Source organism: Manis javanica, chromosome 15 (assembly GCF_040802235.1).
Source record: "Manis javanica isolate MJ-LG chromosome 15, MJ_LKY, whole genome shotgun sequence".
NCBI classification, from domain to species: Eukaryota; Metazoa; Chordata; class Mammalia; order Pholidota; family Manidae; genus Manis; species Manis javanica.
The window spans coordinates 79,675,920-79,702,500 of NC_133170.1; the positions used below are offsets into that span (position 1 = coordinate 79,675,920).

The 26,581-nt window shown below is 50.8% G+C and overlaps 2 protein-coding genes and 1 long non-coding RNA gene across 9 annotated transcripts in view; 1 reads left to right on the forward strand and 2 right to left on the reverse strand.

The window, feature by feature from the left end:
* TPST2 (tyrosylprotein sulfotransferase 2) overlaps nucleotides 1-15,796 on the reverse strand; it is a 50,339-nt gene extending 34,543 nt beyond the window's left edge. For 3 of the 7 annotated variants that reach the window (XM_036993324.2, XM_036993320.2, XM_036993316.2), the window contains exon 1: nucleotides 15,683-15,771. The gene's annotated coding sequence lies outside the window, so the exon portion shown is untranslated. Of the gene's footprint in view, nucleotides 1-15,682 lie in introns of all 7 variants that reach the window. The other 4 variants (XM_036993315.2, XM_036993314.2, XM_036993323.2 and 1 more) reach the window with 4 other exon arrangements.
* Nucleotides 15,797-15,857: 61 nt separating this feature from the next.
* Nucleotides 15,858-20,296, forward strand: LOC108384514 (uncharacterized). The gene is made up of 3 exons (XR_001850060.3): nucleotides 15,858-15,983; nucleotides 19,689-19,752; nucleotides 20,172-20,296. It is a non-coding gene; the product is annotated as an uncharacterized lncRNA (long non-coding RNA).
* A 1,923-nt stretch (nucleotides 20,297-22,219) lies between these two features.
* CRYBB1 (crystallin beta B1) overlaps nucleotides 22,220-26,581 on the reverse strand; it is a 15,077-nt gene continuing 10,715 nt past the window's right edge. Inside the window, exons 4-6 of the mRNA XM_036993325.2 lie at nucleotides 26,161-26,293; nucleotides 24,273-24,415; nucleotides 22,220-22,486 (exon numbers count right to left, since the gene is read on the reverse strand). Of these exons, the coding sequence (XP_036849220.2) occupies nucleotides 22,303-22,486; nucleotides 24,273-24,415; nucleotides 26,161-26,293 (460 nt within the window). The 3' untranslated portion in view covers nucleotides 22,220-22,302. The remainder of the gene's footprint in view (nucleotides 22,487-24,272; nucleotides 24,416-26,160; nucleotides 26,294-26,581) is intronic.

Consider the following 26,581-nt stretch of genomic DNA (forward strand, 5'->3'; position numbering starts at 1 on the left):
TATTTTAACATGCTATACAAGCAAACGAAATGAAACAAAACAGCAGAGCCAGAAACCCACTTGCTGTATGTCCTCGACGCTTTGGGGACATGTATGTGTTCCGTGCACCCACTTCTCACTGCCCTGGTCCAAGGCACCCTTGTGTCTAACTGCCTCCTGTTCTGCCCTTGTCGCCACAGTCCACTTCCAAGGAGCGGCCAGTGATCACATGAAGACGGAAATCAGGTCATGGTCCTCCTCTGCTCTCAATCCTCCGGCGGCTCCTGCCTCACTCAGGGAAAGCCAGTGCCCATACAGCCCACAGGCCCCACAGGCTCAACCCTGCCGCCTCCCTTTCCGTTCCCATCGGCCACCTGCCCCCACCTTGCTCTCCAGCCAAACGGCCCCCTTGTTCCACACACACACACACGCCAGCTTCCTCCTCAGGGCCTCTGCCTCAGCTGTCCCCACTGCCTGGAACGCTGTCCCCAGTCAGCCACCTGGCTTTCCCGCCCTTGCTCACATCTCTCCCATCACCCATTTCTTACTGCAACATGCACCCCCCAACCCGGCGCTCGGAACCCCCCTACCCTGCATGGTGTTTTCTTCCCCAGCGCTTCCCACTGGCTGACACATCATGTAATTGACTTACCGCATCCGCCTTCACTGCCTGGGGTCTCTGAATTCTTTGTTCACTGGAGTGGAGTGCGGCGCATAGCAGGCATTCAATAAATATTTATTGAATGGAATTTTTGGTCTGGGTCCCCTCCCTGAGGCCACAGGATCCTGGTGCGCCCCTCTCAGCATGGCAACAGAACCACCTAATACCCCAGGACCACCTGAACGCACCGTGTTCTCTCTAAGCCTCTGTGTTGGAACAAGGCTCCCATCCCTTCAGGAGCCCCTGATCCAGCTCACCACCGAATCCTGTCCATGACACCAGGCCGCCACTGGCTCCCACCTGGTCCCCACGCTTCTGCCCCTGCCTCACCCTGCAGAGTGGGCATGTCCCTCTGCCCTTCCTACACTGCTGTGGCTCCCCACCATCTTCAGGAGGCAATTCCGCACATGGTTTACCGGGGCCTCATGATCAGACAGACCCCTTGCAATCAGGCCAGATGGAACTTCTATCAGCCCAGAGGGTGCCATGCACCCTGCATTTTCCTATTCTCATTCTTAGTCTACCTCAGACTCCAGGAGTGGGCACATGACCCAGGGCTGGACAATCACAGTGTTCCCTTCCCAGGCCTCAGGGTTGGTTCAGGGATGACACATGACTCAATCTAATAACAGTTAGCTAGAGACTTCTGCAGGATCCTCTGGGGGAGGCTAAGTAAACGGGGCAGGGCTGGGGACGTGGGGACTTCTCTAGACATGACCTACAGAGCGTGCCTGAGATTGATGCCAGCCCAAGAAGATGGAGCCAAGAGATGGAGACATGATTCCCTGATAGGAGCTGGGCTCCTGGATCCAGCCATGCCTAAAGCCATCCCTACCCCTTGACTTTTTAATTAAGTGAACCAACACATTCACTTTTTGCTTACTTTCGTGGGTTACTATCTCTGTTAACCAAGAGTCTTAAATAATAGGTATCTACATACCCTCTCCTCAACCTTACCTTGGCTTGTTTGTTACTACCTCAGCTCAAGCATCACCTTTTCCAGAAAATCTTCCCTGAGTACCCTGGCTAGATTAAGCACCCAGCTATGTCTCACGGTCCACTATGCCTACCCCTCACCATTCCCTGTGGTAACTGTTTGCCCCTCCATCTCCCACACTTGACTACTAGGGGAGTTCATGAGCTGCAGGGCCCTGTCCTAAAAAAACAAAATTTTTAAAAATATTCCCATCCTTAACAAAGAGCCTGGTACACCCACAGGCATTCCTATTTTACTTTCTGAGCTCACTTTGCTAACCAGCAAGTTTCTGTAGGTATCAGAGAGTGCTGAAAGAATGGGTTTTGCAGGAAGATGGATCTGAGCTTGAATTCCCCACTTATTAGCTTTGGGGCCTTAGGCAAGTCACTTAACCTTTCTGAGCCTCATTTTCTTATGTGTGAAAGGGGGAGAGCAGCTAAATACACATAAAAGCCTTAATGCCATACTGAAGCAGAGCAAATGCTCAGTGGTGCTACCTGACTCATTCTCTCCTCCGGGGCAGAAGTCCTGCCTTTCTCTCTCATTTCTGCCCCATCACTGTCATGGGTATTTGCTAAGAATGCATTTTCTAATCTTCTGGGATCAGTCCCTGTGACCAAGATGGGCTGATCCCATGCCCCCAGGCAGTTTGGCCAGTAAGAGGGTACAGATGCTTGTGAATGAGCATGAGGCTACAGGTGAGTGAACAGGAATAAATCCAGGACTTGCAAGAATTACTAGAGAAGGGGCTCTCTTACAGCTGAGGTTGCTACATTAGTAGGATGTATGCCTGGAGATGTTTTTGGGGAGAGAGCATGCCTGAGAATGAAGCCACCCCAGAAGACAGTCCAGCTAAGACAGAGTAAAAGGGATAGGGTCCTGATATACTGGAGCACCTAGATACAGCTCTACCTGAAGGCAATATGCCTTTGGACTTTCCATTTACTTAAGTCAATAAATTCCTTTATTTTCTACTTTAAAGTTAATTTAAATTAAGATTTTACCACTCACAGCCAAGTGAGACTCGTAACAGGCTCTTTTTGAACTCTGCATGCTTAGCACTCAAGTGGTCTTGCTTTTTAAAAAATGGTTTGACCCAACTAAGCAAAACTGATTTCCAAAGTCTTATTTGAAGACTCAGTGATGGTTAAAGCCAGCTAACCACTCTCACTTCTGCCCAAAGGGTGTGGATTTGAGTTTCTCACATGGGAAGCCAGCTCTAGAATATCCTTACAAAAAGTCAAAAGGCCGTTCCAATGCTTTTTTTCCTTAGAAAGTCTTTGGCTAACTCCCCACCTGCCTGCCCCCAGTTATAGTTTATGGCTTACTTGATTGTATTATCTTCCCTTTCTTTGTGGAGGTTTTGCAATGGCTGATAGCCAAACATAGGAAAGGCTTAACCAAGAACAAAGCAAGTAATAAATACCTGCTGGATGTAATGTTCCCAGATTCAGATGGTCTAGCCCTTTATTTGTGGTGCAGCTGAGAGGCATGAGGCTTTCACGGCAGTGATATTTGGGGCATATGAGTAAAGGATGGGGTGGCACTGGGTGGGGTATTTTAAGAGCAGTCTCTGCAGGCCTGGTTCTGAGGCAGCACCTGCCTGGGAATTAAATTCCCAAAGCATTGATCCGCCCTCTGCCTCCCACTTGGCCAAATGCAGAGCACGTCCAGGAGACCCTCCTCCTTCTTGCTTGCTCTTGAAGCAGGCAGAAGAGGAAGGATTCCAAAGGCTTCAAGAGCTGCTCAAAACAAGAACACTTAACAAATCAAAGGGAGAAACTCAAGAGGAAGAAGGGACATTTCCTCCTGGCTCACTGTCTCGTGGGTACCAGATCTGGAGTGAGGGAAAAAGTGAGTCCTTTTCCTAGTGAAAAATGATTTGGGGCTCTGAGGGGACCTGGGACCTTATTAGAAAGCATTTCTATCTGCAGACTTCCCTGGACATCACCAAGAACAGAGCCAGGGAGCGCAGTGCTGGCAACAGAGTCCCTGAACATCTCTGAGCGTCAGTTTCCCCATCTGTAAAATGGGTGAACAATATAATCCTTGCCGCTATGAATTTATGAGCACTTTTATGCACCAGGAGCCACGTACCCTTACCTATAATCTTCCCAGCACCTGAGATGGTCACTATTATGATCTCCATTTACAAGTGAGGAAACAGGCCCGGAGAGGGTAAGAGGCCAGCTCTAAGGTCTCACACCTTGTGCACAAGCCAGCCGCCATTCCACCTCTAGTATGTCTGACTCCTCTTTCCACCACATCAGGGCTCTTCTCAAGCCCGCTGCCTGGGTCACTGTGAAGTTTCAATGACATCCCACACAGAAAGATAAAGAGGCACCTGTTTGCTCAGAAACCGGCAAATCACAAGTATTTAAGTATTTGAGAAATGACTGGCTGTCATCAGCAGATGCCAGTCCCTAGAGTCCTCATTACCCACTTCATCTCAGCTCTGTCTCCAGTCCTAAGTGGAGAAGGTCCCAAAAGAGCTGGAAAAAGGTAACAGTAATCACCTCCTTTCAGTGAAGCAGCACACACCTGGGCGTCCTGGTGCTCCCGAATACAGGCTCCCAATCCTGATCTGTCATCACTTCCTGCCACCACCCCAGCCCCACCCACCAGGAACTTGCCACTCACTGGCTGGCTGGCCCCAGCAGCAAGGACCCAGGAGGAGTCAGCCTTTCCCACCCACTCTTGTGGGGCTTCATGCCACGGTTTTTCTGGACTGTTGGATGAGAAGATGTGCCTTGAACCTCCATCCTGTACACCCCAGGACCACTAAGGGACCCCAGCAGTATGATCTCTGAGGTTCAAGGCAAAACCGGAGCCCTCCCCACCTGGCTGGACCCTACCAGTCTCACCTCCATCCCTCGCCTGTGGGAGCCCTCAGCCTCCCAGACGGATGGATAAGAACCTAGGTTCGAATCCCACTCCTCCAGACGAGTGGCCTAATTCCCCCATGTCTCACTTCCGTCCTCTGTAAAATGGTGATAAAAGCGCTTCCCCGCAGGGTGAGATGTACCCAGGAAGCCCTCAGCAGAGCACCCAGAGCACCCTAGGGCATCAGTAAATGCTGCCTGTGAATGACACAGTTTGACACAAAGTGACAGGAAGGCTCCTGTCCCTGAACTGATACTGACATTACGCCTTTTCCCTACACCTCCCGTCCTTTTACCTACTCGCCCTAATAACTGCAATAATTGCAGCTACCAATTGATGAGGGCCTCGTATTTGCAAAACTGTACACAAAGTGCTTCATGTGGACCATCTCCTTTCTACTGTGTCCTCCTGGAACAATGACATGACTAATTATGTACTTCTCCTAACACGGCTCATTTTATGCGTCAACGTGACTGGCTAAGGGATGCCCAGGTAGTTGGTGAACACGATTTCTGGGTGTGTCTGTGGGGACGTTTCCCGAAGAGATGAGCATTTGAATCGGCAGGCTGAGTAAAGCAGCTGGCCCTCACTGACGCGGTGCCCCGTCCAATCTGTTGAGGGCCTGAACACACAGGCAGAGGGTGAATTTGCTCCACCTTTGCCAGACCAGGGACGTTCACGTTTTCCTGACCTTGGACACTGGAGCTTCCGAGGTTCTCAGGCCACCAGACTTGGACCAAATTCTATCCCCAGCTTTCCTGGTCTCCAGCTTACACAAAGCAGATCGTAGGACTTCTCAGCCCTCATAATTGGCCGAGCCAGTAAATACAAATCTATAATAAATCTCCTCCTATATACATCTATATATATCCCACTGGTTCTGCTTCTCGGGAGAACTCTAATGCATCGCCCTTTGTGCCCATCTTTTCCCCTAAAACGTCAGCTTCCTGAGGCAGGGATGGTCTGTCTTGCCTCTGATGGATACCTGGTGCCTGGCACAGGGTCTGGCACACAGTGCTGTTTGCTGTATAAAAATGCGACTCCATTGAATCCTCATAAAAACCCACTGAAGTGATGACACAGTCATTTTGAAAGGAGGATGCAAGGGGCACAAATGGATAAGAAAATTACCAACAGGCCACTCAGCCCTAAACACTAAAACCTAGATTCGAACCTGGGGCTCTCGGATGCCAAGCCCATGCTCTTACTAATTAGTGAACTCCCCCATCCCAGGTGGGGCTCCACCCTGGGGCCTTGGAAGCCTTCTCTGGCTCCTGCGGGTGATGGGGCTGGCATTCCCAGGGGACCTTCCTCGTGCCATCAAAGCCCTGAGAGGTCAGGGCTGCAGGAACCTGTGGGTGGGCGTGAGAGAGACGCCCAAGTCATCGGGTAGTCAGCAGAATGGGGTAAGTGCTAGACTAGGGGAAAAATAAGTCATGTGATCAGAGAGGCCAGAGGAAGGGACCGTGGATTTCCGGCTGGGGCAGGCAGGCAGCCAGCTGAAGGGACGAGCTTGAGCAGAGAGGCCACGAGGTATCAACATGCACAGGGAATGAGGGAAATGGCGAAGGATTCACTGTGACCCCAACAGTCTGGGAACAGAGGGGTGGGTGTGGTAAATTAATAGTGGTAAAAGAAATAACAACAATAACAGCAATCATAGGAAAGATGCATACAGTGCCCACGCTGTGCCTAGGGACTGCTCTGGGCACGTCCCCTGTACTCGCTCACTTAATCCTCAGGACTCATCTATGGAAAGGTGCTGCTGTTGTCCCGTGTAATAGACGAGGAAGCTGAGGCCCAGAGAGGTACAGTCCTTCCCTGACAGCTCACAGCAGGGGTCTGGTGGAGCAGGGTCTTAAACCTCCGTTGTAGTATGTGCTCACCTTCTGTACAGTGGTTCTCAAGATGGGTTCCCAGACCAGACGGGCACCCAAGAACCTATTAGAAATGCAATTCTTGGGCCCCTTCCAGACCTGCTGCCTGCGGGGCTTCTGGGCATGGGTGCGGTGAGCTTCAGGGAACAAGGCCTCCAGGGGATGCTACTGCCACTCAGAGGGGCTGCACTACCATCACCGTCTCAGGAGGGGAGGGAGGCCGGAGAGGAAGGCAGGAGCCAGACCTCAGGCCGAGTGCCCTGGGAAGGAGCTCCCCTGCTCCTCTGCAGCCAGCAGGGAGCTACTTGACGGCTTTGGGGCCTGGGAACTACGTCTTCTGGATTTTCCTAGACAGGATCCATGTGGTCCCAGACAGACCAGGCAACGTCCAACCCGAGGCCCCAGGTTCCCAAGGCCAGTGCGGCCACAGCCCCTACCTGAGAGCAGGCACGGCGTCCCGCTGTGAGGTCACGGACCTCGGCCCCACCGCCCGAGCTCCTCTGCAACCCTCCGGACTGTCATCACCAGGAGGGTCAGCAGAGACCCCCCAAGAGCCTCTGGGGAGGAGGAGCACCTGAGCACCCCAGCAGGTGGGTGAGGATGAGCCAGCCGCGAACCCGAGTCCTGCCCCCTAGGAGGGGATTTTTCACATGACACCTGCAGAGGGCCACAGGGTGCCCACCGCTGAACATGCTCCCTGTTCTGCTTCCAGCTGGCAGGGGATGGGGACTTGGACCTGTTCTGTGCTCCAAATCTGTTTTCATGAACCTCAGCAAATCACTTTGATTCTCTAGGCCTCAGTTTCCCCATCCGTGAAAGGAGAGGCTGGACTCAAATGCTAATCTTGCTATTCTCCCCAAAACTCTTAGCCAACAAATGTGCACTGCTGGCCTACTGTGTGCTCCAGTGGAGGAGTGAACACAGTGGGGCTCAGGGCCACCGAGAGACAGAGGGAAGGCCAAGGCAAAGACCCACAGGGCTGGGCCAGATCCCCAGAGGCAGGGCAACCAACGCCCCTGACCCCAGGTGACCGAGCCCAGCTAAGTGCCCCAACCCCAGTGAACCCAAGTGGCACTCTGCCCTTTGGCTGCCACCCAGGCTTCCTCTTCCTCTCCCTCCCCGCAGCCCTGGGGCTGGCCAGGCAGGGTGAGGGGCCGGGGGCGGAACCGGTGGGGGTGGTTTCAGAGCCCTGGACAGCTGGGTGGCGTCCTTGGGCTCCTGACCTCCCAGGCCTCCATCTCTCCACGGTGACGTGGCTCAGCACCACCTCCCAGACTCCAGGGCAGCGCTTGGCTGGGTCCTGGGCTCTGTGAGGGTTCGGTTCTGCAGCTTCTGAGGCAGCGTGTCACTCACAGCCAAAGGAAGCAGGACAGAGAAAGGAAGAGCTGTGCAGGCCGCTTGTGAGGGGGAAGGGGAAGTGGTGAGGGTGGGGGAGGGGGCAGCCAAACGGATGGAGAGAGCCATGGGGCACAGAGATCGGAGAGAGATGGGGAGAGACAGGGAGGATGGGAGATACAGGGGCGGGGGAGACAGAGATATGTACCGATGGAGATAGGAGAGATGGGGAGAGACAGGGAGGATGGGAGATTCAGGGACGGGGGAGACAGAGATATGTACCGATGGAGATAGGAGAGAGACACAGATGGGGGAGAGAGAGATAGGGAAGCCAGAGAGACGGAGAGACAGAGATAGGAGTGAGGCAGAGATGGGGGAGAGACAGAGATGATGGGGATAGGCAGAGATGGAAAAAGACAGTCAGGGGAGAGACATAAACAGTGGGAGACGGGTGTGGAGGAGACACCCAGAGTAAACCGGGGTCAGAGCAGCCTGCGACAGGAACCTCAGCTCCTGCAGGGCCCACCAGCGCCATCCCTACCCCGTGGTCAAGGCTCCTGGGGCTTCAGGGAATGGCTGGACATTAAGAGCAAGGTCACTGCTGGCCTGGGCCCCTGCAAGCCCCCTACCTCCAGTCATGGGGCTCCCCAAACTCTCGCCTGCTCATGTTGTCTACCTTCCTGAGGTTGTCTACATCCAGAAGCAGCTTTACTCTCATCTCTTTAATATTTTGGTTAAATGGACTCAATATTGTTAAAGCATCTTCAAAGGAAACTATAACCCACTAGCTTAAATTAAAAACATACCCTAATTCAAAATTAACTGCCAAAAGAAATGTAAAGGAAGCAATTGGTAGGCTTCCCGGCTGGAGGCTGCCGCCTGCCCAGATGCCCAGCGGTGCCCAGTAGGTGCCTGCTCTTGGTTAAACCACAGGAGTCTGGAGAGGAGCATTAAGTTAGTGCCTGGGGGAGACTTTCTCCTGGAAGTCACCAAGGGGTCTTGGAGAAGACAACTCTTTCATTCTCTAGGGTAAAATCCAGGCTCCCCGGCGTGGCACTGGAGGCTGTGTTGTGACTTGACTTCCACTGACCTCCAGATTTAACATCTCACCTCCCACCCACAACACACACACACACACACAGAAACATACTAAAGGCTTTGTGCCCTGAATTCTACCAGACCTACAAAGCCATTGCAACTCACACCTCCAAATTTTGGCATCTGTGGTTTCCTTCACATGGAAAACCTTTCCTGCCCTCCTCTACCCAGCTAACACTTACTGGCACAGTTTGTACCTCCTCCTTCAGGAAGCCTTCCCTGACTGCCTGTCATCCCTCTACCAGTGTTCCCCCAAAGCACTTGGCACCTTATGTGGGCTCTCTAGCTCACTCTGTCCTTCACCACAATGCACAGGGCTGGGCATTCGGCACATGCTCACAGGACTCAGAGTGGCCCCCACCACCCAGCACAGGCTGTACAGATATTTATCAAAGAGGAGAAAAAACAAAGAAATAAAGGCATCTTAATGCCCTTGGACAGGTCAGAACCAAAACAAAATCCTCTCTGCTCTGTGAAAAAGTTCCAGGCTGAAGCTCCAGCCACAAGATCTGGCTCCAATGGGCTTCACCTGGTTGCTGACCCTCAGACTCTAGGCCAATGACCCAGCCCCATGAGTCTCAGTTCTCTCACCTATAAAATAGATACAATAGTGTCACCAATGATAAAGTAGAGGCAGGAAAAATACACATAAGGAGCTAAGTACCCAGTAGGCACTCAAATATTAACTGTGACTATTATGTTTACTACCACCTTATACCCACCAAACCACAAAATACTGCAACTTAAAAGAACCCAAGAGATGAGTAGATCGGGGGTTGTGGGACTTTCTTTAAAGGGCCTGCTACTAAAAAACATTTCTAATTTTGTGTACCACAGTCTCTGCCAGAAGCACTTGACTTCACTGTTACAGCATGGAAGTAGCCATGGACAAAATGTAAATAAATGATGGTGGCTATATTCCAATAAAACTTTATTCACAAAAACAGGCAGTGGGCCAGATTTGGCCCATGGGCTGTGGTTTACTGACCTCTGATCTAGGCCCTCACTGCTCCAAGTGTGGTCTTTGAAAAAGTAGAACTAGAGAACCCTGGGAGCGGATCACAAAAGCAGTCACAGGCTCTGCTCCAAACCTGCTGAATCAGAGCCTGTACTTTATCAAGATCCCCAGGGGCTTTGTGTAGCATTAAAGTCTGACAGGTGTGCCCAACTTTCTAGGTCAGCACTTCGAGTCAAAGATGTGGTTCACTCTTGTCTGATGCCTCCACCAGAAAGTAAACTCCAGGAAAACTGGGACCTGGTGACTTCATAAGTCCTGCGTTTCAGTGCCTAGCTGAGAGGTTGCCATGTGTCTCTATTTAGCAAGAAGTTACGGAGTGCCTAGTATGACCCTGGCCCAGTCCTAGATGCCAGGGACACGGCGATGACCACAGACACTGGTGGAGGGCATGACTCAGTGCACATCCATGCAGTGATGGGTGCTGGATGACTCCCAGGGCCAGCTCTGGAGCTGAGCAGACCTGGATTCAAATCCCAGTGGTGTCTGTGTGACCCCAGAAAAGTGACTTGACCACCTCTGAGCCTTGGTTTCCAGGAAATAGGGTGGTCAGTAATGCCATCCGGGACTTTGTGAGGACAAAGGGTAAGGGATGGTGTCCTGGCAGCTGTGCGGGTGCAGTGTGCTGGGACACATACACACACACAGCCCAGGGCTCACAGCAGAGGGACAATGGCTGGCCCCAAATCTCTCACGCTGGGTTAGGCAGGGACATGAACCAGGTGAGGTGGGACCCTGGGGCCTAGAAACAGGTTTCCTACCCAGGAAGCGTGGGCTGGGAACAAGCTCCCCGTGTGTTAAAAGCCTTGAGGGTTTACAGAGGCAGAAAGGTATCAGGAGGCCTCAGACAGCCTCTGATATTCGAGAAAAGCAGGAAGGACTCGTGGAGAGCATGAAAACCGGGGTTTTAAAAAAAATTGTTTTTAAAGCAGTGGAACTGCTTGTTCAAGTGACACTCAGGCAGACCGCAGAGCCCTGAAGACCCTCTCTGGGCCAGAGGGCCCTTGGGGCCAGGCACGCAGAGCCCGTGACAGTGGGGGATGGTGGGGACCATGACGGCCAGCAGAACCCACGCCATCTAAGGGGCAGCTTCGGGCCACTCTACTTGGGCCCGAGATCCTAGGTTTCCAGAAGAAGTAAGAAACTGGAATTAGTCTCTGAGAATATTTGAATGTTGGTTTGATTTAAAATAAAACACCATGGGAGCTGAACAAAAGCCATCTTGTGGGTCAAGGCCATGGACTGGCAGCTTCTGTTACAGCCCAACCCACTCATTTTGCAGATGGGCACACTGAGTCTCAGGGAGGGAAAGCATCTTGCCCAGTGTCACACTGAGATTCAGAGGCAGAGTGGGGACTCTGCTGCCTCCAGGCTCTTACCCACCTTCAACTGCTCAGGAGAGTGTGAGAAGGCGGAGGGAGTTGCGGGTCGCGCGCGTGTGTGTGCATGCGTGTTTTGGGAGTCCTGGGTGGGTAGGAATCCAGATTTCACAAGCCAAGAGCCCTGCTTTTTCTGTCCATCCAGGAAGGAAGGTGAACAAAGGAGCAGAGAAAGGGATAAACATTTGTTAATGCTATATAATAACTGTATAATAATATAATAACTGACACCAGGTGTTTTCTATGTGGTAGGTATTCAAACAGGGTATGAAGAGGGAGTTAGGTGGTAATTAAGAGTATAGACTCTGGATCTGAATCCTGTCTGTCTCACTTCCTAGCTGGGTAACCTTGGCAAATGACTTCACCTGTCCGTACCTCAGCTTGTTCATCTCAGAATTGTCAGGAGAATTGAACGAGTTAAGGTACATAAAGTGTCCAGAACACTGCCTGGTGCCTGCGAGGCTCTGTGGATATTAGCTGTATTTATATGATTGCCTTTAGACAGATGGGGAAACTGAGGCTCACAAAGAAATGTGCTCAAGATTCCAAAGAGCCTGTCTCACCCCAGGGCCTCACGTTTTGCCTGATACCAGGGTAAGCACTTGACCCTGTCCCCCCCTGTCCAGCAACCTGGTAGGTCCTACTTGCACCTCTATTCTGCAGATGAGAAAACTGATACGTGGGGAGGCAACTAATGAACCCAGACCATGGCCCTTAAGTAGAACAGCTGGATTCTAACACAGGCCCCAGCCCTCACACATGCCACCACTGAGCCCACCTTCTGGCCACCTGCCCACCTCTAGCCACAGCAGCCTGGGTCAACTGTCTGGATGATGCAAGACTGCACTTGGCAGACAGGCCAGCTGCCCACCATTTCCAAGCGACCACAGGGTAACTTGAGGCTCTGCCTCAGGCGCAGCCCCAGATGCTCCCCAGGGCACATGGCATGGCCCTCGGCAGTCCTTCCCTGCAATTTCTGGGGCTTGGCCCAGCTCTCAGGACTGCTCTGAATGAATCATTCCCATGAATCCTCCTCAGGCCGCAGCCCAGGGTAGAGGAGACCCGAGAGGGGGCATGGGAGGGGTCAGGCATCCCAGAACCTTCTCGGGAGTGGCCCCAGACAGGGTGGATGTGTGGCTGAACAGAGCAAGGGTCCTTGTAGGGGGTAGGAAGGGGCGGCAAGGGGGGAGGCCTGGAGCTGCTGCCCAGACGGTGCCAGACCACACCGGGCTTTCAAATCACCAATACGAGCCACTTCCGACTAACCTCTTGCTACAAACTGATCCACAAAGCTACAGAGCAGGGTACTTTGACAAGCTTACTGATCGCAAAAGGTCCTGCATCTGAGCTCTGACTCAGTCCCTGCCCATTGCCCTGCAGGGTACACTGAGGCACAGGGAGCGCAGTTCCTTTCCTAGCCTCAACCCTATTTCCACTTCCTAGACTGCTTTCTTAGCACACAGAATTTCAGAATTTTAAAAGGACAAGGAAGGGAAAGTATGCACAAATGAATAAAGGCAGGAGGGGCTAAATACAGCCACCAGACGGCCTGGTGTCAACGGCCCTCCAAACAGCAGCTGCCCAGGTGGACGAGGCTGGTTGCTGGGAGCCCAGAAAGCACAGCCCAAGGCTGGCCGAAGCCCCTGAACCAACAGACTACAGGTTTAACCCAGGAGGAGCTGATGACCTTCCAGAAACTTTGCTCTTCTATGAAAACACTGTGCTGTGACCTGGGCCCTTTCCGGGCAGTTTCACTTCACGTGAGGGAGGAGGTGTGTTCCAGGTGTGGGGGCAATGCCCAAGAGGAGAGAAGGGGATGTCTATGTGTCCAGAGTGTCACCCATGGATGTCAGGACCGCCGGTGTCAGGCCTGGGAATGGTGTCTCTTGTAACAGGCAGGGGCTTAGGTCCCTGCCATGGCCCACCTCACATGGCCACCAGGGGAGATCACCTTCCAAATGAGTGTGGGGCACAGGCAGGACCAGAAGCCCTTGCAGAGCAGAGGGACAGTCCTTCCTGTGAGCTGCAGTCCAGGAAACCTGCCAAGGTCCTCCCTGGCCTTGCAGACCCTCAGTTGTCAAGAGACCCCCACCCCGCTGGCCTGCGGTGGGAAGATCTGAGCAGTTTCCACCTTTCCTTCCTTCGTCCAATGCACAAAGTCCTCGTAGACACTGCTAGACCCTGGGCCAGGTCCGGGGTGGGCACTGTGAACCCCTGGCTTTCTGGTTGCCTCCCTGCCCCCAACTGGGCCTGGCGGTAAGCCCTCAGCACATTTGTCTTTCTTATAGGGGGAACACAGTGAACACATGCCTCGGCTAAGCACTCTCCAGGCTTGATCTGTTTCCCTGATGGTCCTGGGGATGTTGCTGGTGACAAACAGGACACTCCTTACTCTAATGAAGCACTTAATTCCATCTGTGTTAGAAAATAATTCATAGCTAGCACATCAAAGTCAGTGTTCTTGGAACCCTCACACACTGCTGGTGGGATTTGTAAAATGGCACAGCTACTTTGGAAAACTGCCTGGCAGTTCCTCCAAAGGTTAAACATGGAGTTACCATAAGAGCCAGCAATTCTCCTCCTGGGGATATATGCGAGAGAATTGAAAACCTATGCCCACGCAAAGACTTGTACACAAATGTTCATTGCAGCACTATTCATCATAGCCAAAGAATGGAAATAACCCAAACGTCCACCAGCTGATTAGTGGGTAAATAAAATGCGGTATATCCATACAATGGAATATTATTCAGCCATAAAAGCAATAAAATACAAAAAAAAATGTAATTAAGTACCACTACATGCTCCCACATAGATGTACCTTGGAAACATTCTAAGTAAAAAGTGCCGGTCACATGTGCATGATTCCATATATGAAAAATTCAGAATAGGCAAGTTCATAGAGATGGAAAGTAGTGGCTGCCAGAGGCTGGGGAAGGAGGGATTGAGTCCAGGGTTTCTTTTTGGGTGATGAAAATGTTATAGAAATAGATAGTGGAGATCGTTGCACAACTCTGTGAATATCCTAAAAACCACTGAATTGATTTACTTTAAAAGGGTGAATTATATGATACGTGAGTTATATCTCAATAAAGGTGCTACTAAAAAAATTACGTGAGATTTAAAAAAATAAGGTGATATAAATATATAAAGTAACTACATTTGGAATTCAGTAGGGTAACATGGTTCTTAAATGACACAACAAACCCAATTTTACAGCCATGGAAGCTGAGGTTGGGAGAGGAGGAATGACTTGCCCAGGCCACATCACCACTAAACCAGAGTGAGTCACAAACAGATTTGCCCAAATCCAGAAACTTGGCCTAATCATCAGGCTACCAGGCTCCATTAAAGGATGGGGTATAGGGAATGGATGTCCACAGCCAATGCCAGGAGGTAGACCGACAGAAGGTTAGTCCGTGAGGAAAAGGGCCAATCAAAACAGGGGCACCCAACAATGCCTGGGGAATGTCAGAAAAGGGTTCTAGGAGGGCATGCTGCCAGAGGCTACTGAAGTATGAGTAGGAGTTCACCAGCCCCTATCCCCAACATCTAAACAAGACACATGAAGTCAGGAGACCTGAGGGTGAATTTAAGCTCTGCCACATCCTGGCTGTGGGATCTAGTGCCACGGGTACTTGATCTTTCCGAGCCTCGGTTTCCCCATCTGTAAAGGGGAAGCTGGCAGGGTGACAGGCACAACATTCTAACAATTGCACTCAATCGGATGGTTCCCACCCTTCCTCCCGAGAGGGCGGACCTTTGGGTGTGAAAGGCAGACCTCGACCTCTGTCCCACATAACGACTTTGCCAGCTCAGGCATAACCATGCCCCCTTTCCTTGCCGCCACTCCCAGTCCCAGCTCACGCACCTCCCGTCCAGCTCACACTGAGAGCAGGAGGTTGCCTCGCGGGGGGAACCTCTGGCCAAAGGTCTACCCCTCCTCGCGGGTGACCCTGAAGTTCACCAAGGATCCCCTACCCCACGCTCTCGGAGTCCGCCTTCTCAGCCGGGGATTTTCGCCCCCCTCTCCATTGCCAACGCCTCCACTCTGGACATGCCTCGCAACTCCACGGAGAACGCAAGTTAACTTCCCAGCGCCCGCCTGGGGGTCCCCGCGCACCGGGAAGGAGTCGGGGACTCGGACGGCGCTGACATGCCGCCTACCCCCATCCCAACACAGACACAGAGGCTGAGCACCTCCCGGGCTCAGGATCCGAAGCGGGCAGAGCGGTCACGGGGCCAGGTCTCTGCCGCACCGAGAGGAGAGCGCTCGGAGCGCCGGGCGGGCGCGAACCCTCGAACCTCGCGCCCGCGCCGCCTCCCTCCCAGCGTCCAGCCCCGGAGCCCAGGCAGCCGCGCGGGGCCCGGAAAGAAGCCGCGCGCGCCGAGGGCTCCACAGCGCCCGAGGCAGACCCGCAGGCAGCCCCCTGCCGACGGCTGCAGCCTCGGCCCCCTAGCCACCCGCGGGCCACCTACCGTGCCGAGGCGCGGCGAGGCCGCCCCGCGCGCCCAGCGACTCCCGGCTGGCCAGCCGCCCCGCCGGGGGAGGCGCAGGGGCCCGCGCGGGGGGCGGGGCCGCAGCGCCGTGACGCAACGGGGGCGGTCCGAGCGCCGGCCCGCCCACGGCCTCTCCCCGTCCCCTCCGGCCCGCCTCCAGATCGCGCGCTGGGGAGGGGCGGCCCTGGCGCTGACCCCGCCCCGGAAGCCCGGGTCCGCAGGCTCGCTAACCTCCGGGAGGGGCGCGCAGCGCTCTTCACCGCGGACAGCTCGGTGTAAGGTAGGTTCCCTGCTGTCTGTAAGCGGTGTAGTGGAACCATCGCCGAGAAGTGCTACGAGGGGAAATCTAGACCCTGAGCAAAGTGTATTTAAGCTAACGTGCGTGTAACACAGAACAGAGGGAGTGGCTCTACACACATATTCATCCCATCTCATCAGTGGTTCGAAGGGGGCGCTTTTGCCCTGTCCCCAACCCCTACCCGGAACATGTGACAATGTCTGAAGCCATTTTTGGTTGTCACAACTGGAGGACAGGGGGTGTCCTACTAGAATCTAGTGGGCAGAGAGCTGGGAATCTGCTAAATATTCTGCCATGCGCTGGACCCTGCCGTGCCCTCTGTACCCGCGACAGAACGAGCCAGTCCTAAAATGTCAGTTGTGCTGAGGTTGAGAAGTGCTGATATTCGTGAATAAAATAAAACTCCAGACTGGCCTCAGCTCAGTCTGCGATGTTTAACCGCTCTGCCTGTTTCTTCGTCTGTAAAATGGGGTTTATAATTGATGCCTTATATGCATATGCATCGAAGGAAGGGGAGGGAAGGGTGAAAGGTTACTTGCCGTCTTGAACCTTTATTTGTTCAATTTTTTTAACCATATGTATGTATTACCGATTTAAAATAAATTTCTGTAATAGTTCAATCATAAGAACAAGCATTATATACATATATATAAATTAATAAAATTACCTACTAAGTGCCAGGCATTGCCCTAAGCACTTTACCTATGTTTAAACATTTAAACCTTTTATAGCCTTACGGTAGGTCTATTATCATCCCCATCTTACAGATAAGGAAACCAAGACATACAGATATTAAGTAACATGTCTGTAGCTAGCTATGGGCTCATTCTTGACTCATTCATTCATTCATTCATATGTCTAATAAATAGTACCTGTCACGTAGAAAGTGCTCGGACTGATAGTATGAAGTCCCTTGTCTCTGTGAGGCTGTCTGTTTCTGGTCTGGTAATAATAGAACAATATATATAGTGTTTTTTGTGCACATATTAGAGGCTTTCTATGACTGCATAGTGACCCTGCTGGGTATCATGATGTCAAATTTGATCATAATATTGAAATGGAAGTCAAGGGAAGAGGTTTAAATGGTATTTGTTTAATAACATTCTAGCAACAGCATTTTGTGAGGACCCTTTGCTGGGTGCTGGGACTCACAGAGTAACAGGAGGACTAGGGTCCTATGTCCAAGGGGGAAGGCAGATACTTTAACAAGTATTCATAGTAAACTGGATGCCTGTAATTGGGTAGGAGGTAACAGGAGAGATTAGCCTGGTCCAGGGAGGGACGGCCAGGGGTGTTTACACTGTGTGCTTACACTGAGACCTGAAGCATGGGTGAAGGTATGCAGAAGAGCATGCCAGTCCCAGAGACCAGCAGGCACAATAGTCCAGCAGGAGGGACCATTGCCTTGGGGCCTTGTATGAAGTGCAGAGTGGACAGGGATTGGAGAGAAGGGGAGAGAACAGGTCAGAGGAGCCTGCAAGGGCTCGGTGCTGCTGGACTTCAATGGCCACAGGAAGGAATTGGGCCTTCGTCTTGCAGTGATGGAGAGACATGGAAGGTGTTCAGCAGGGGAAGGACATGGTTAGCTTTGCTTTCTACAGAGATCTGGCTGCTTTGTGGAGGAGGACAGGCAGGGAGACTGTTATGGAGGCTGTTGAAATACTCCAGGGGAGGTGGCCAACCCAGGGCAGGGTTGGGAGCATGGCATGTTTGGGTTGCAGAGATGTCTGGGAGACAGAATTGTCAGATTGCAGCTGCAGAGCTAAAGAAGGGGGCCAGAGTGATGTGGTTTCTCCCCCAGTCTCCCAGCTCAGCAAACCCCTTCAGGTCTCAAGCTGGCTGTCCTCACCTTTAGGAAGCCTAATGGCCTCCCCAGGATATCCTGATGGCACAGACACTGTCCATGCAGCCTGGGAATGGGATGGGACTTTGAAGGAAATTGAAAGAGGTTGTTCTCATCTGCTCCTCTAGTCTGTGAACAACCAGGGCAAAGATCTCTTCTGTCTTCTTTCCCAGCATCTATACAAAGCCTGGCACTCAGAGGCCCCCAGTCAACACGTGTCAAAAGCAGGAAGAATAAATGTGTTTGGGACAAACATTGATGCTAAGCCTCTTCCCAGTTCTGACACTCGAGAAGATGGTGCTGATGTTGATAAAGGTGCTTTCTGTGCTCTAAGCACCTTCTAAATATCGTTTTCAAGCTGATTGTTTACTCCTCCCGAAGACCTTCTGAGGTTCTATAATCATTATTCCCATTTTACAGATGAGGAAACAGGCTCCAACAGTTCATTTGACCTGACCAAGGGCAACAGCTAGTAAAGATCCAAGCTGAGGTGCAAACTCATTTCAGTGGTCGAAGGGGGTGGCTCAGCACTGGGCAGGAAGCTAGGAGAGAGGGGCAGGTTCCCTTGTCCCGTTGGAAGGATGTGGAGTTACCATTCCTGGCTGGGTATACTGTAGGGACCAAGAGCAGGCAGCCCCAAGCTGTGCCTTGTGACCTGTAGATTGTTTCTGAGTTGACAACAAGCAAGGCTCAAAAGACTCAGAAAGAAACTTTGACCTCCATCCCCCAAACCCCCCAACCCCGCTTCCCCCCAGCACACCCCCCACAACTGCTTAGATAGAGGACGTGCTCCCAGAGGAGAGCTCTCATCTTAGACAGCTATATTATAATGTAAATTAGGGGTTGTAGGCAGGGAGGGCAGTGGCTCAGTCTACTAAAGGGCCTCTCTGTGCCCCACTGTTTCTGTGTGGCCCTGCAAACATTCGTTTACCACTTACTCTTTTCATATTTGCCACTTACTCTTTTCATATTCCCATGAATTGCTTCCCTTTTCCTTTGAAGTCTCAGGCCCCTACCCACTTCTCCATGAGTCAAGATGACATATACACCTCATTCTCCCTGTCTTTGGAATCTATGTCTATACATTCCCTGTACAGATGTAATTAAACTTTTTTTTCTCTTGTTAATGGGTCTCCTGTCAATCTGACTCTTAGACCAGCTAGAAGAACCTTGAGATTTAGAGGAAAATTCTTCCTCCCCAGGAGTGCTTGACTTCACAAAGCCCTCTCATCTCCAGTATCTGATCCAGATTACTGGCTGTCATGGCAACATCATTCTAAAGAGATGGTCACCTCTCTAGAACCTCCTCAAGGCACCCTGGTCCCATGCGCTTTCCCCATATCTCAGTTGTTGCATGTCCATCAGCATCTGTTGTGGGCACAGAAAGGATCACACCTCTGGGGGGGTTCCTCTTGCCCCTTGCACACCCACTGCTGACTTTGTGTCCACACCCCCACACCCAAAAGACTGTGGTTTACCTCCTGTTGCTGTGGATGGGAAATGATGTTCCTTACCCAAGGCTCCTTGTCTTCCTAAAGGCCTGAGACTCAAAGATTCATGAGCTGGGATGTAGCGTTGAAAACCTGGACATGCCAGCTTGCCTAGGCATTGTGTCCTGAAGCCAGGGTTTAGGGCAAACCTCACACTGAGTCAAAGCCAGCAGCAAGAAGCCGCCCGGAAGACTGTGGGCACCATGGCTTCTTGGTCAAGTCCAGCTCCGCTGGTCACCTCCAGGCTCATTCTCACCATGAGTTCTGTTGAACACCTGATGAAGTTGAAACTCAAAGTTTCGGTACTGAGGCCAAAAATATGACTTGTCTTGAAGCTCTGAAATTCTGTTCCAGGTGTGGTGGGATGCTCACATTTTGAGAGGCAGGTTGGAACGAGGACCCACAGAAGGAACAACAGGTTTATAAGTCCATGTCACACACACTCCTGTACTTTTTGCATGCTCTTTGGTTTCTTTTTGTCGTTGTTATTTATTTTTGCTTGTAATTTTTATTTGTTCTGCTTTTTATTACAGCATGTTTGGTTTATTCATAACTTCATTAGCAAAAGCTAAGTAAATGTATTGATATACCAATACATTACATATAAAATAATGACTTTGCTCTTTTCTTCCTGGTTTTGTGGGTGTGTTTTGCCAAGCGTCTTTACCATGTTTCAGCAATTCGAATATACAATTCTTTTTCATATAATCCTTGTGAAAAAACAAGGTCATCAGCAACTTTGAGTTGAAAACGATCTGGAAGGTCTAGACAATCATGCAAAGAAGTTTTAGGACTCAGTTAACTGATGGGTTTCTCTTACATTTTTTCTTTTTATAGGAATCACAAGATCGGTACGCTGAAAAAAAAAAACCCTGTCATGCCTAAATAAAGCCAGTAGTTCTTTCAAGAAGTATGAAATAAAAATCCCAAGTGATCAGAAAGCAGTTGTGTTATATTTGAATGAATAGTATTTCTCTTCTCTCTCGGATCATCAAATCATGGTGCGTCTTGCCGTCGGTGAGGTTTTAGAGTTGAGGAAATATGAAAGGCAAGTTTGTGTGCCTCAGATGATTGTAGGGCTAGATTGCACTAACGAAGAATTTTAGAGCTGCACTCGTGGGCCTCAGGATGGGAATCTATGTAGCTTGACTTTGGAATCAGAGAATCATGGAAGCTTAGAGATCAATTACAGAATCTTGGAGAATCATAGAACTTTGAAACCATAGAATCCCAGGGTCAGAATCTTCAGGCTAGATGGAGATTTGAGCTGTCCTTTTACAGACAAAAGAATGAGTCTCAGGGAACAGAAGTGATCTGCTGATACTTTGTAGCATTTAACAGTAGAGCACCTGTATCCTGATTCCTGCCCCAGAATCCTTGTCTTCTAGTCCAAGACAGGACAACCCGTTTTCTAACACAAATACTAGTCAAATTGAGGGGGGTGAAGATAGAGAGATTTAGGATGAGATGGGAAAAGGGTGCATGCCCCAGAGGGTAAGAACCATCCACAGTGGTGTCTCAACTTTGAAGCTCGGCAAAACCACAGAGTAAAGTGTCATGAGGCCCACCTTTCTTTCCAACTTGATCTTCTGACACACTCAACATGCCCTTCCCACCCCCAACTTCTGCCCACACAACCACCAAGCTACTGCTCCCACATCAGTAAGCTTCACCTAGGCGCACCACCAGCTGCCTCAACCTCTGTGCCTTTCCCACAGTGCTCCAGGGCTGCCAAATACAGTTGTGCATGTTGGGCACAGCGCAAGGATGCCACATTCACACTGTAGACACCACAGGTTCACACCAATAATTTCTGGCAGATGACAAATGTCTGGAGGAAGAGGCATTTTTTATCATTTGCACAAAGGTGCCAAATGGGGTGGCAGGGACCCTGCTGCTTGCTCTGCCTAGAATGTCGTCTCCCCCATTCTCCACCAAACAAGCTCCTGCTCCATCCCTAAAGTCCCCTTTCATATATCCTCTCCTCCAGGAAGATATCCATGGCAACACCTCCCCAGCCTTCCTGCACGGATTAAAGGTTAATAACATCAGGCCATGTAACTGTTGATGTGGGAGTCAATACTGGGAGCAGATTTCCGAAAAGTAGAGCGTGTACCATTTGCAGTAGAAGAGATGATTCTAGGTGGAATTTGGACCCAGGATTAAATAATAATGCTCTTTTCGGATACAAGATAACAATGCTCTTTTCAATCTTATTTGATTAAATCAGGGACAAAAATCTTAGTTGGGTGCAGGCATGTCTTTCATACTTCTCAATAACACTTGCTAATCACTCATTTTGTCAAAAAGCAAGCAGGTTGCATGCTTAGAGACATCAACGGGCAATGGTGTCTGATAAGAATTCCACACTTGGCCATCTTTAAATTGTATTTATGTGATTGCTGTGTATCTATGGCATATGATACTGATTTTCTGCTTCCTGTAGTGTTATAAAGTTTTGCATTTGAGCACAAAATAGTAAGTTTGTTTAAATAACAATATTAAGTAAATAACAAAACAGGTGGTAGGCAGAGAGGGCAAAAAATCATGAGAGTGGAGCATGAAGGAGGAGAGTTTGAACACACAGATTTGTTTAAGAAGGCAGGTTCTGGAGCCAGACTGCCCAGGTTCAAATCTCAACTTGCTGTGTGACCTCAGCAAGTCACTTTCCCTCTCTGAGCCTCCATTTCCTCCCTCTGTTAAATGGGAGTAACTATAATACCAGCCTCCTAGAGTAGCCCAGATGATTTGCTGAATGAATATGTGTGAAGAACTTCTCAGGGCTTGCTGTTTTTATTATTATTATAATTATTCAGACTGAGGACGTTACATGCCTGCTACAAAAGGGGACCTTGCACACGTCTGTTCACAGACCCAGGAGACACTTTGGCTTGAGAAACTTTTATTTGCATGGAGAAGACGGGATTGAGACTGAGGAAGGGGTGAGGAAGAAGAGCAGAGAGTGGACTCACTTGGGGGGCTCGGCAGCCAGGACGGGGAAGCAGCCCTCTGGGTGCCACTGCCTGTCACGCAGGCGGCGCACGGCCTGCATCTGCGGCTGGAAGGCCCCCCACTCGTTCCAGTGCCGGAAGTCGCCAGGCTCCAGGAGGTACTGGTACCCTCGGTAGCCAGGATACTGATAGCCGACCCAGCTGCGAGGGAAGCAAGAAGGTCTGTGTGGAGACAGCCAAGCCCCCGTCGATCCGGGCAGTGTGCCCACCGTCCCTCACCTGCGGTGGCTTGGGTATCGGGCCCCTGGAGCTCCTGTGTCCTGGCTTTGCCCCTTTCTGGGACTTCCTACTGGTTTTGGCCAGTGACTTCATCTCTCTAACAGACCTCTGCATCCTAGATGTGGAGATGGTCACAGTGTCTGGTTTATTAAGGGGACAGGGGGAAAATCAACCTAAAGTGCTTACTAAGCATGTTGTGTGGGTGTCTGGCAGGGAGATTAACACGCATCCCACTGATCTTGGCAACAGGGAGCTCAGACTACAGGATCAAAGGGAAGGAAGGAGGATTCGCCTTGGGGGCTGGTGAGCAATGGTGCAGACGAGGAAGGGGAGTCTTGTTTCAAAATATGGTTTCCTTTGTGTGTAAGCGAATTTGCATGTAGTGGTTGGGAACATGCATTCTAACATAAGACATACCTGAGTTCAAATCCCAGCTCTGCCATTTACTAGCTGTGAGAATCTAGGTAGGTGACTTATCAGAACTCCAATTTGCTGGCTGTGAAATGGGGATGAAAGCACACCTACCTTACCTGTTCTAAAGATTTGGTAACTATTGGTTGAAAGTAGTTAGCACAGTACTTGGGACGATGTAAGCACTCATTAGAAATTATTATCAAGGATTCATTTGTAACTTCTGTCTCTGCCTCTTCTGGGAAGGTCTTCCCAGGTCTCTTTCGTACCCCCTGCCCATCTTTCAAAGTCTAGTTTAAGTTCTAGGCTCCTCAGACAAACCTCTGACCTGTGTCCACTCCTGCACATATACCCATGTCCCAGGAAGTTTCCTTTCTCCTCTGACCTCCTGTGTGTACCACCTCATAACTAGTTAATAGTTGGACATCATCTCACAGTATACTTGGGACTCCATGCTAGGCTAGTAAGCCTCCTGAAGGTGGGAATTGAGCCTTATTCATCTCTGCCTTCCCAGTGTGTCTAGCTGCCTAGCTCACAGGCAATGCTTAGTAAATGTCAGATGGATTGAATGCAGGGACATGAGTTTCAGGGATGAGGAGACGAGCAGGTAAAAGACCAGGGCCCTGAGGGTGTTACAGGAGCCTAGTGAGAGCATGGGTGAGACACAGAAGCCTTACATTCACCTAGAGGAGACCAGGGGTGTATGGCATGGCTGTCTAGAGGCCGGGGGTGGATGAAATGACCTCTCTTGGGCATCTAATCCCTCCCTGTACTCTCACAGACTGGGGTTACAGGGCTCTGTTTTGAAAGCCTCAAATCCTGAGAGTTCAGAGCAAAAGGGCCCTTTTAGATCAGGGAGTTGAGGCCCCCCCCCAATTCACAGTGTCACCTCTTTGGAGCTATTTCGCTCATTTCCCCAGAGGCTCTGAATTCACCTAAATATTCTCCTTCCCTAGACCCATGCAGACTCACCCACACATGTTCAACTCTGCCATCCTTACTGAATTATTTCTTCAACCCAATCTGGGGTTTAGAGGCACTATTCTCTCTGTCTTCCTGCTTTTTACAACCAACTGCCAGGTTTGTTTATACTGACATGTGATTCATCAAAGTATGACTCCTCTCCTCAAAGGAATAAAGGCCGCATCGGTGGGATCCCAGGCTCCAGCACTGGGAGAGTTTGGGAGAGGCTGCGGCCTTCCCTGCATGCCTGATGTCCTGCCTTGTAAGGGACACAGCCTCTGAGTCTGTCTGCGCTTGCAGGAGGGGCTGAGGGCCTGGCAGGAGACATGCTTACGTTCCACTGGAGACCCTCATGCTGCCCACACGGTCACAGAAGCCATAGGCCCAGAGACTGGGTACATCCTCCTCCTGGATCTCCATGGTGTTGCCCTTGAAGTTGGCACCTTCAAACAGGTAGATCTTGTGCACCTGGGAATCCTGGGAAAGGAGAAAGCTGGGTCAGGAGTGTGAAGTATGAATGGGACAAAGAGAAGTCATTTAACGGGGCCTCCTGAGCATGGAGAGAGACCCGAGCCTGTTCAGGCCACCATGGGGCGCTCCCGGGACTGCTGTCAAGCCTGGAAGGGCCCTCCTCATCTGTGAGAAGGGGACGACAGCCTCTCCTTCATGGAGTTGTCTGGAGGCTTCTATGAGTGAATCCACACTGAGCACTTGGCATGATGCCTGGCCTATGCCAAGTGCTACCAAAACATTTATCCATTATTCTTATCGTTATAGTCAGGGATGCAGAGGCTCAGAGAGGTCAAAATTCTTGATCAATATCACACAGCCAGTGAGGGGCAGAACTTTTCAGAGAAGGATTTCACTCTCCCCATCATGTCTTGCACCTTCTCCCCTCCACTCTCCCAGCCACAGCCACACCGACTATTTTTTAGTTCCTTGGTTGCACTGAGCTCATCCCTGCTTCAGGAACGTCACTCTCTTGGCACTGGAGGAGCCCAAGAGGCTTCATAGCTGACTCAGTTCCCCTCCTCTGGGAGCTGGCTTCCCTGACCTCTTCTTGACCACTCCTAACCCCTAACATCCCAGCCCTGGCCTCCCTTGACACACTTCACGGCCCCTGAGCAGCACGTACCACGGCCATGTGTGATCATAGATTGATTTCTGTGATTAGATTCTCAGTAGCTGCCTCCCCTAAGGGCAGGGGTCTTGGCTGTCCCATGTGTAGTTGTTCCCTCAGAGCCTGCAACAGGGCCTGGCAGAAAGTGGTTGAATGCATGACAGTAAGTGGGAGCCAGTCAGGTTCAAGATCCCTCTAACTTCCCAGGATAGAGGGCCAGAAAGGAGTCAGGGAAGCCAGTGGGGAGGGAATGGGAGCCGCCCAGGGAAGAGACGTCCGGGGGCCCCCACCAGGATGGTTGCAGGGATACAGAAGAGGGATTAGATTGGTGGCTCGCAGCCCTGACTACACAGAGACTACTTAGGAGATGTGCAAAAGCTAGGGCACTGGGAGTTTTTTCCTAATAATATATTTTATTTAACAAACATGTTCAACACATTACGATTTCAATATGTGACCAATATAGCAACAATTAATGGATGTTTTACATTCTTATTTCTCTTTGTTATGATGTATTCAACACCTGGTGTGTATATTACACTTACAGCATCTTTCCAAGCAGGCTCATCAAGATTCCCATGTTCCACAGCCACATACGGCTACTACCTACCTCATCGGACAGCAAAGCTCTAGACGCTACAAAAAAAATGCTCTGGCTGATCACCCTTCCAAGTGCACTCTGAGATAGATGACCTTATAAGGAACATTGATTGAGAGAGAAATCTATGGATTCTTATAAAGGGTCCATTATAAAGGCTATGGTATAATCTCAAGTTCTGAGCAAAAATGTTGGGAATTATCTGGTTGGATAATCCAGTAAGATAAGTTTGGTGATGCCTGAAACATTCAATAGCCTCAAATGGACATTCATGAAAATTCTTGGTGAAAATTCCCACCACAGAAGGTCAAAGTTGGTTACCACTGGAGTGTGTCAGGACCCCTTATGAACTGATCAGCACAAGAGCCCCACTGCCTTGCACAGCCCAGAGGCCGCCATGCCTTCCTGCTACCATTCCCTCCTTTTTTCCCTCACTCACTCCCATTCCCTTGCCTGCCCTGACCCCTCCACTGATCCCCCAGGCCTGGCTGAGGAGCCACTCACCATCTTGATAGGCCGGAAGGACATGAGCCGGTCACTGCGGTAGCTGCTTGACCATGTGTCCCAGCGCGGGTACTCACCCTTCTCCAAGACAAACATCTCCCCCCGGAAGTTGGACTGCTCAAAGGCGACCCAGCTGAACGTGAGAGGGATCGGGAGGGCCAGGAAGAGCAAAGGCAGAAAGAAGAGCAACCATTAGCAGAAGGATCCTAGACTATGCCACTTAGTGGCTGTGTGACCATGGAGAAGTGGCTTCACCTCTCTGAGCCTTGGTTTCCTCTTCTAATATGCCTATTTTCTTGGAGTCAGTGAAGGATTAAATGAGACAATGTGTAGTTATGTGAGCAAACTGTTTCCCCAGATATAGGATTCACACATAATTTAAGTATTACAAGAATCTAGGGTAAAATAGGATAAAAGAAGA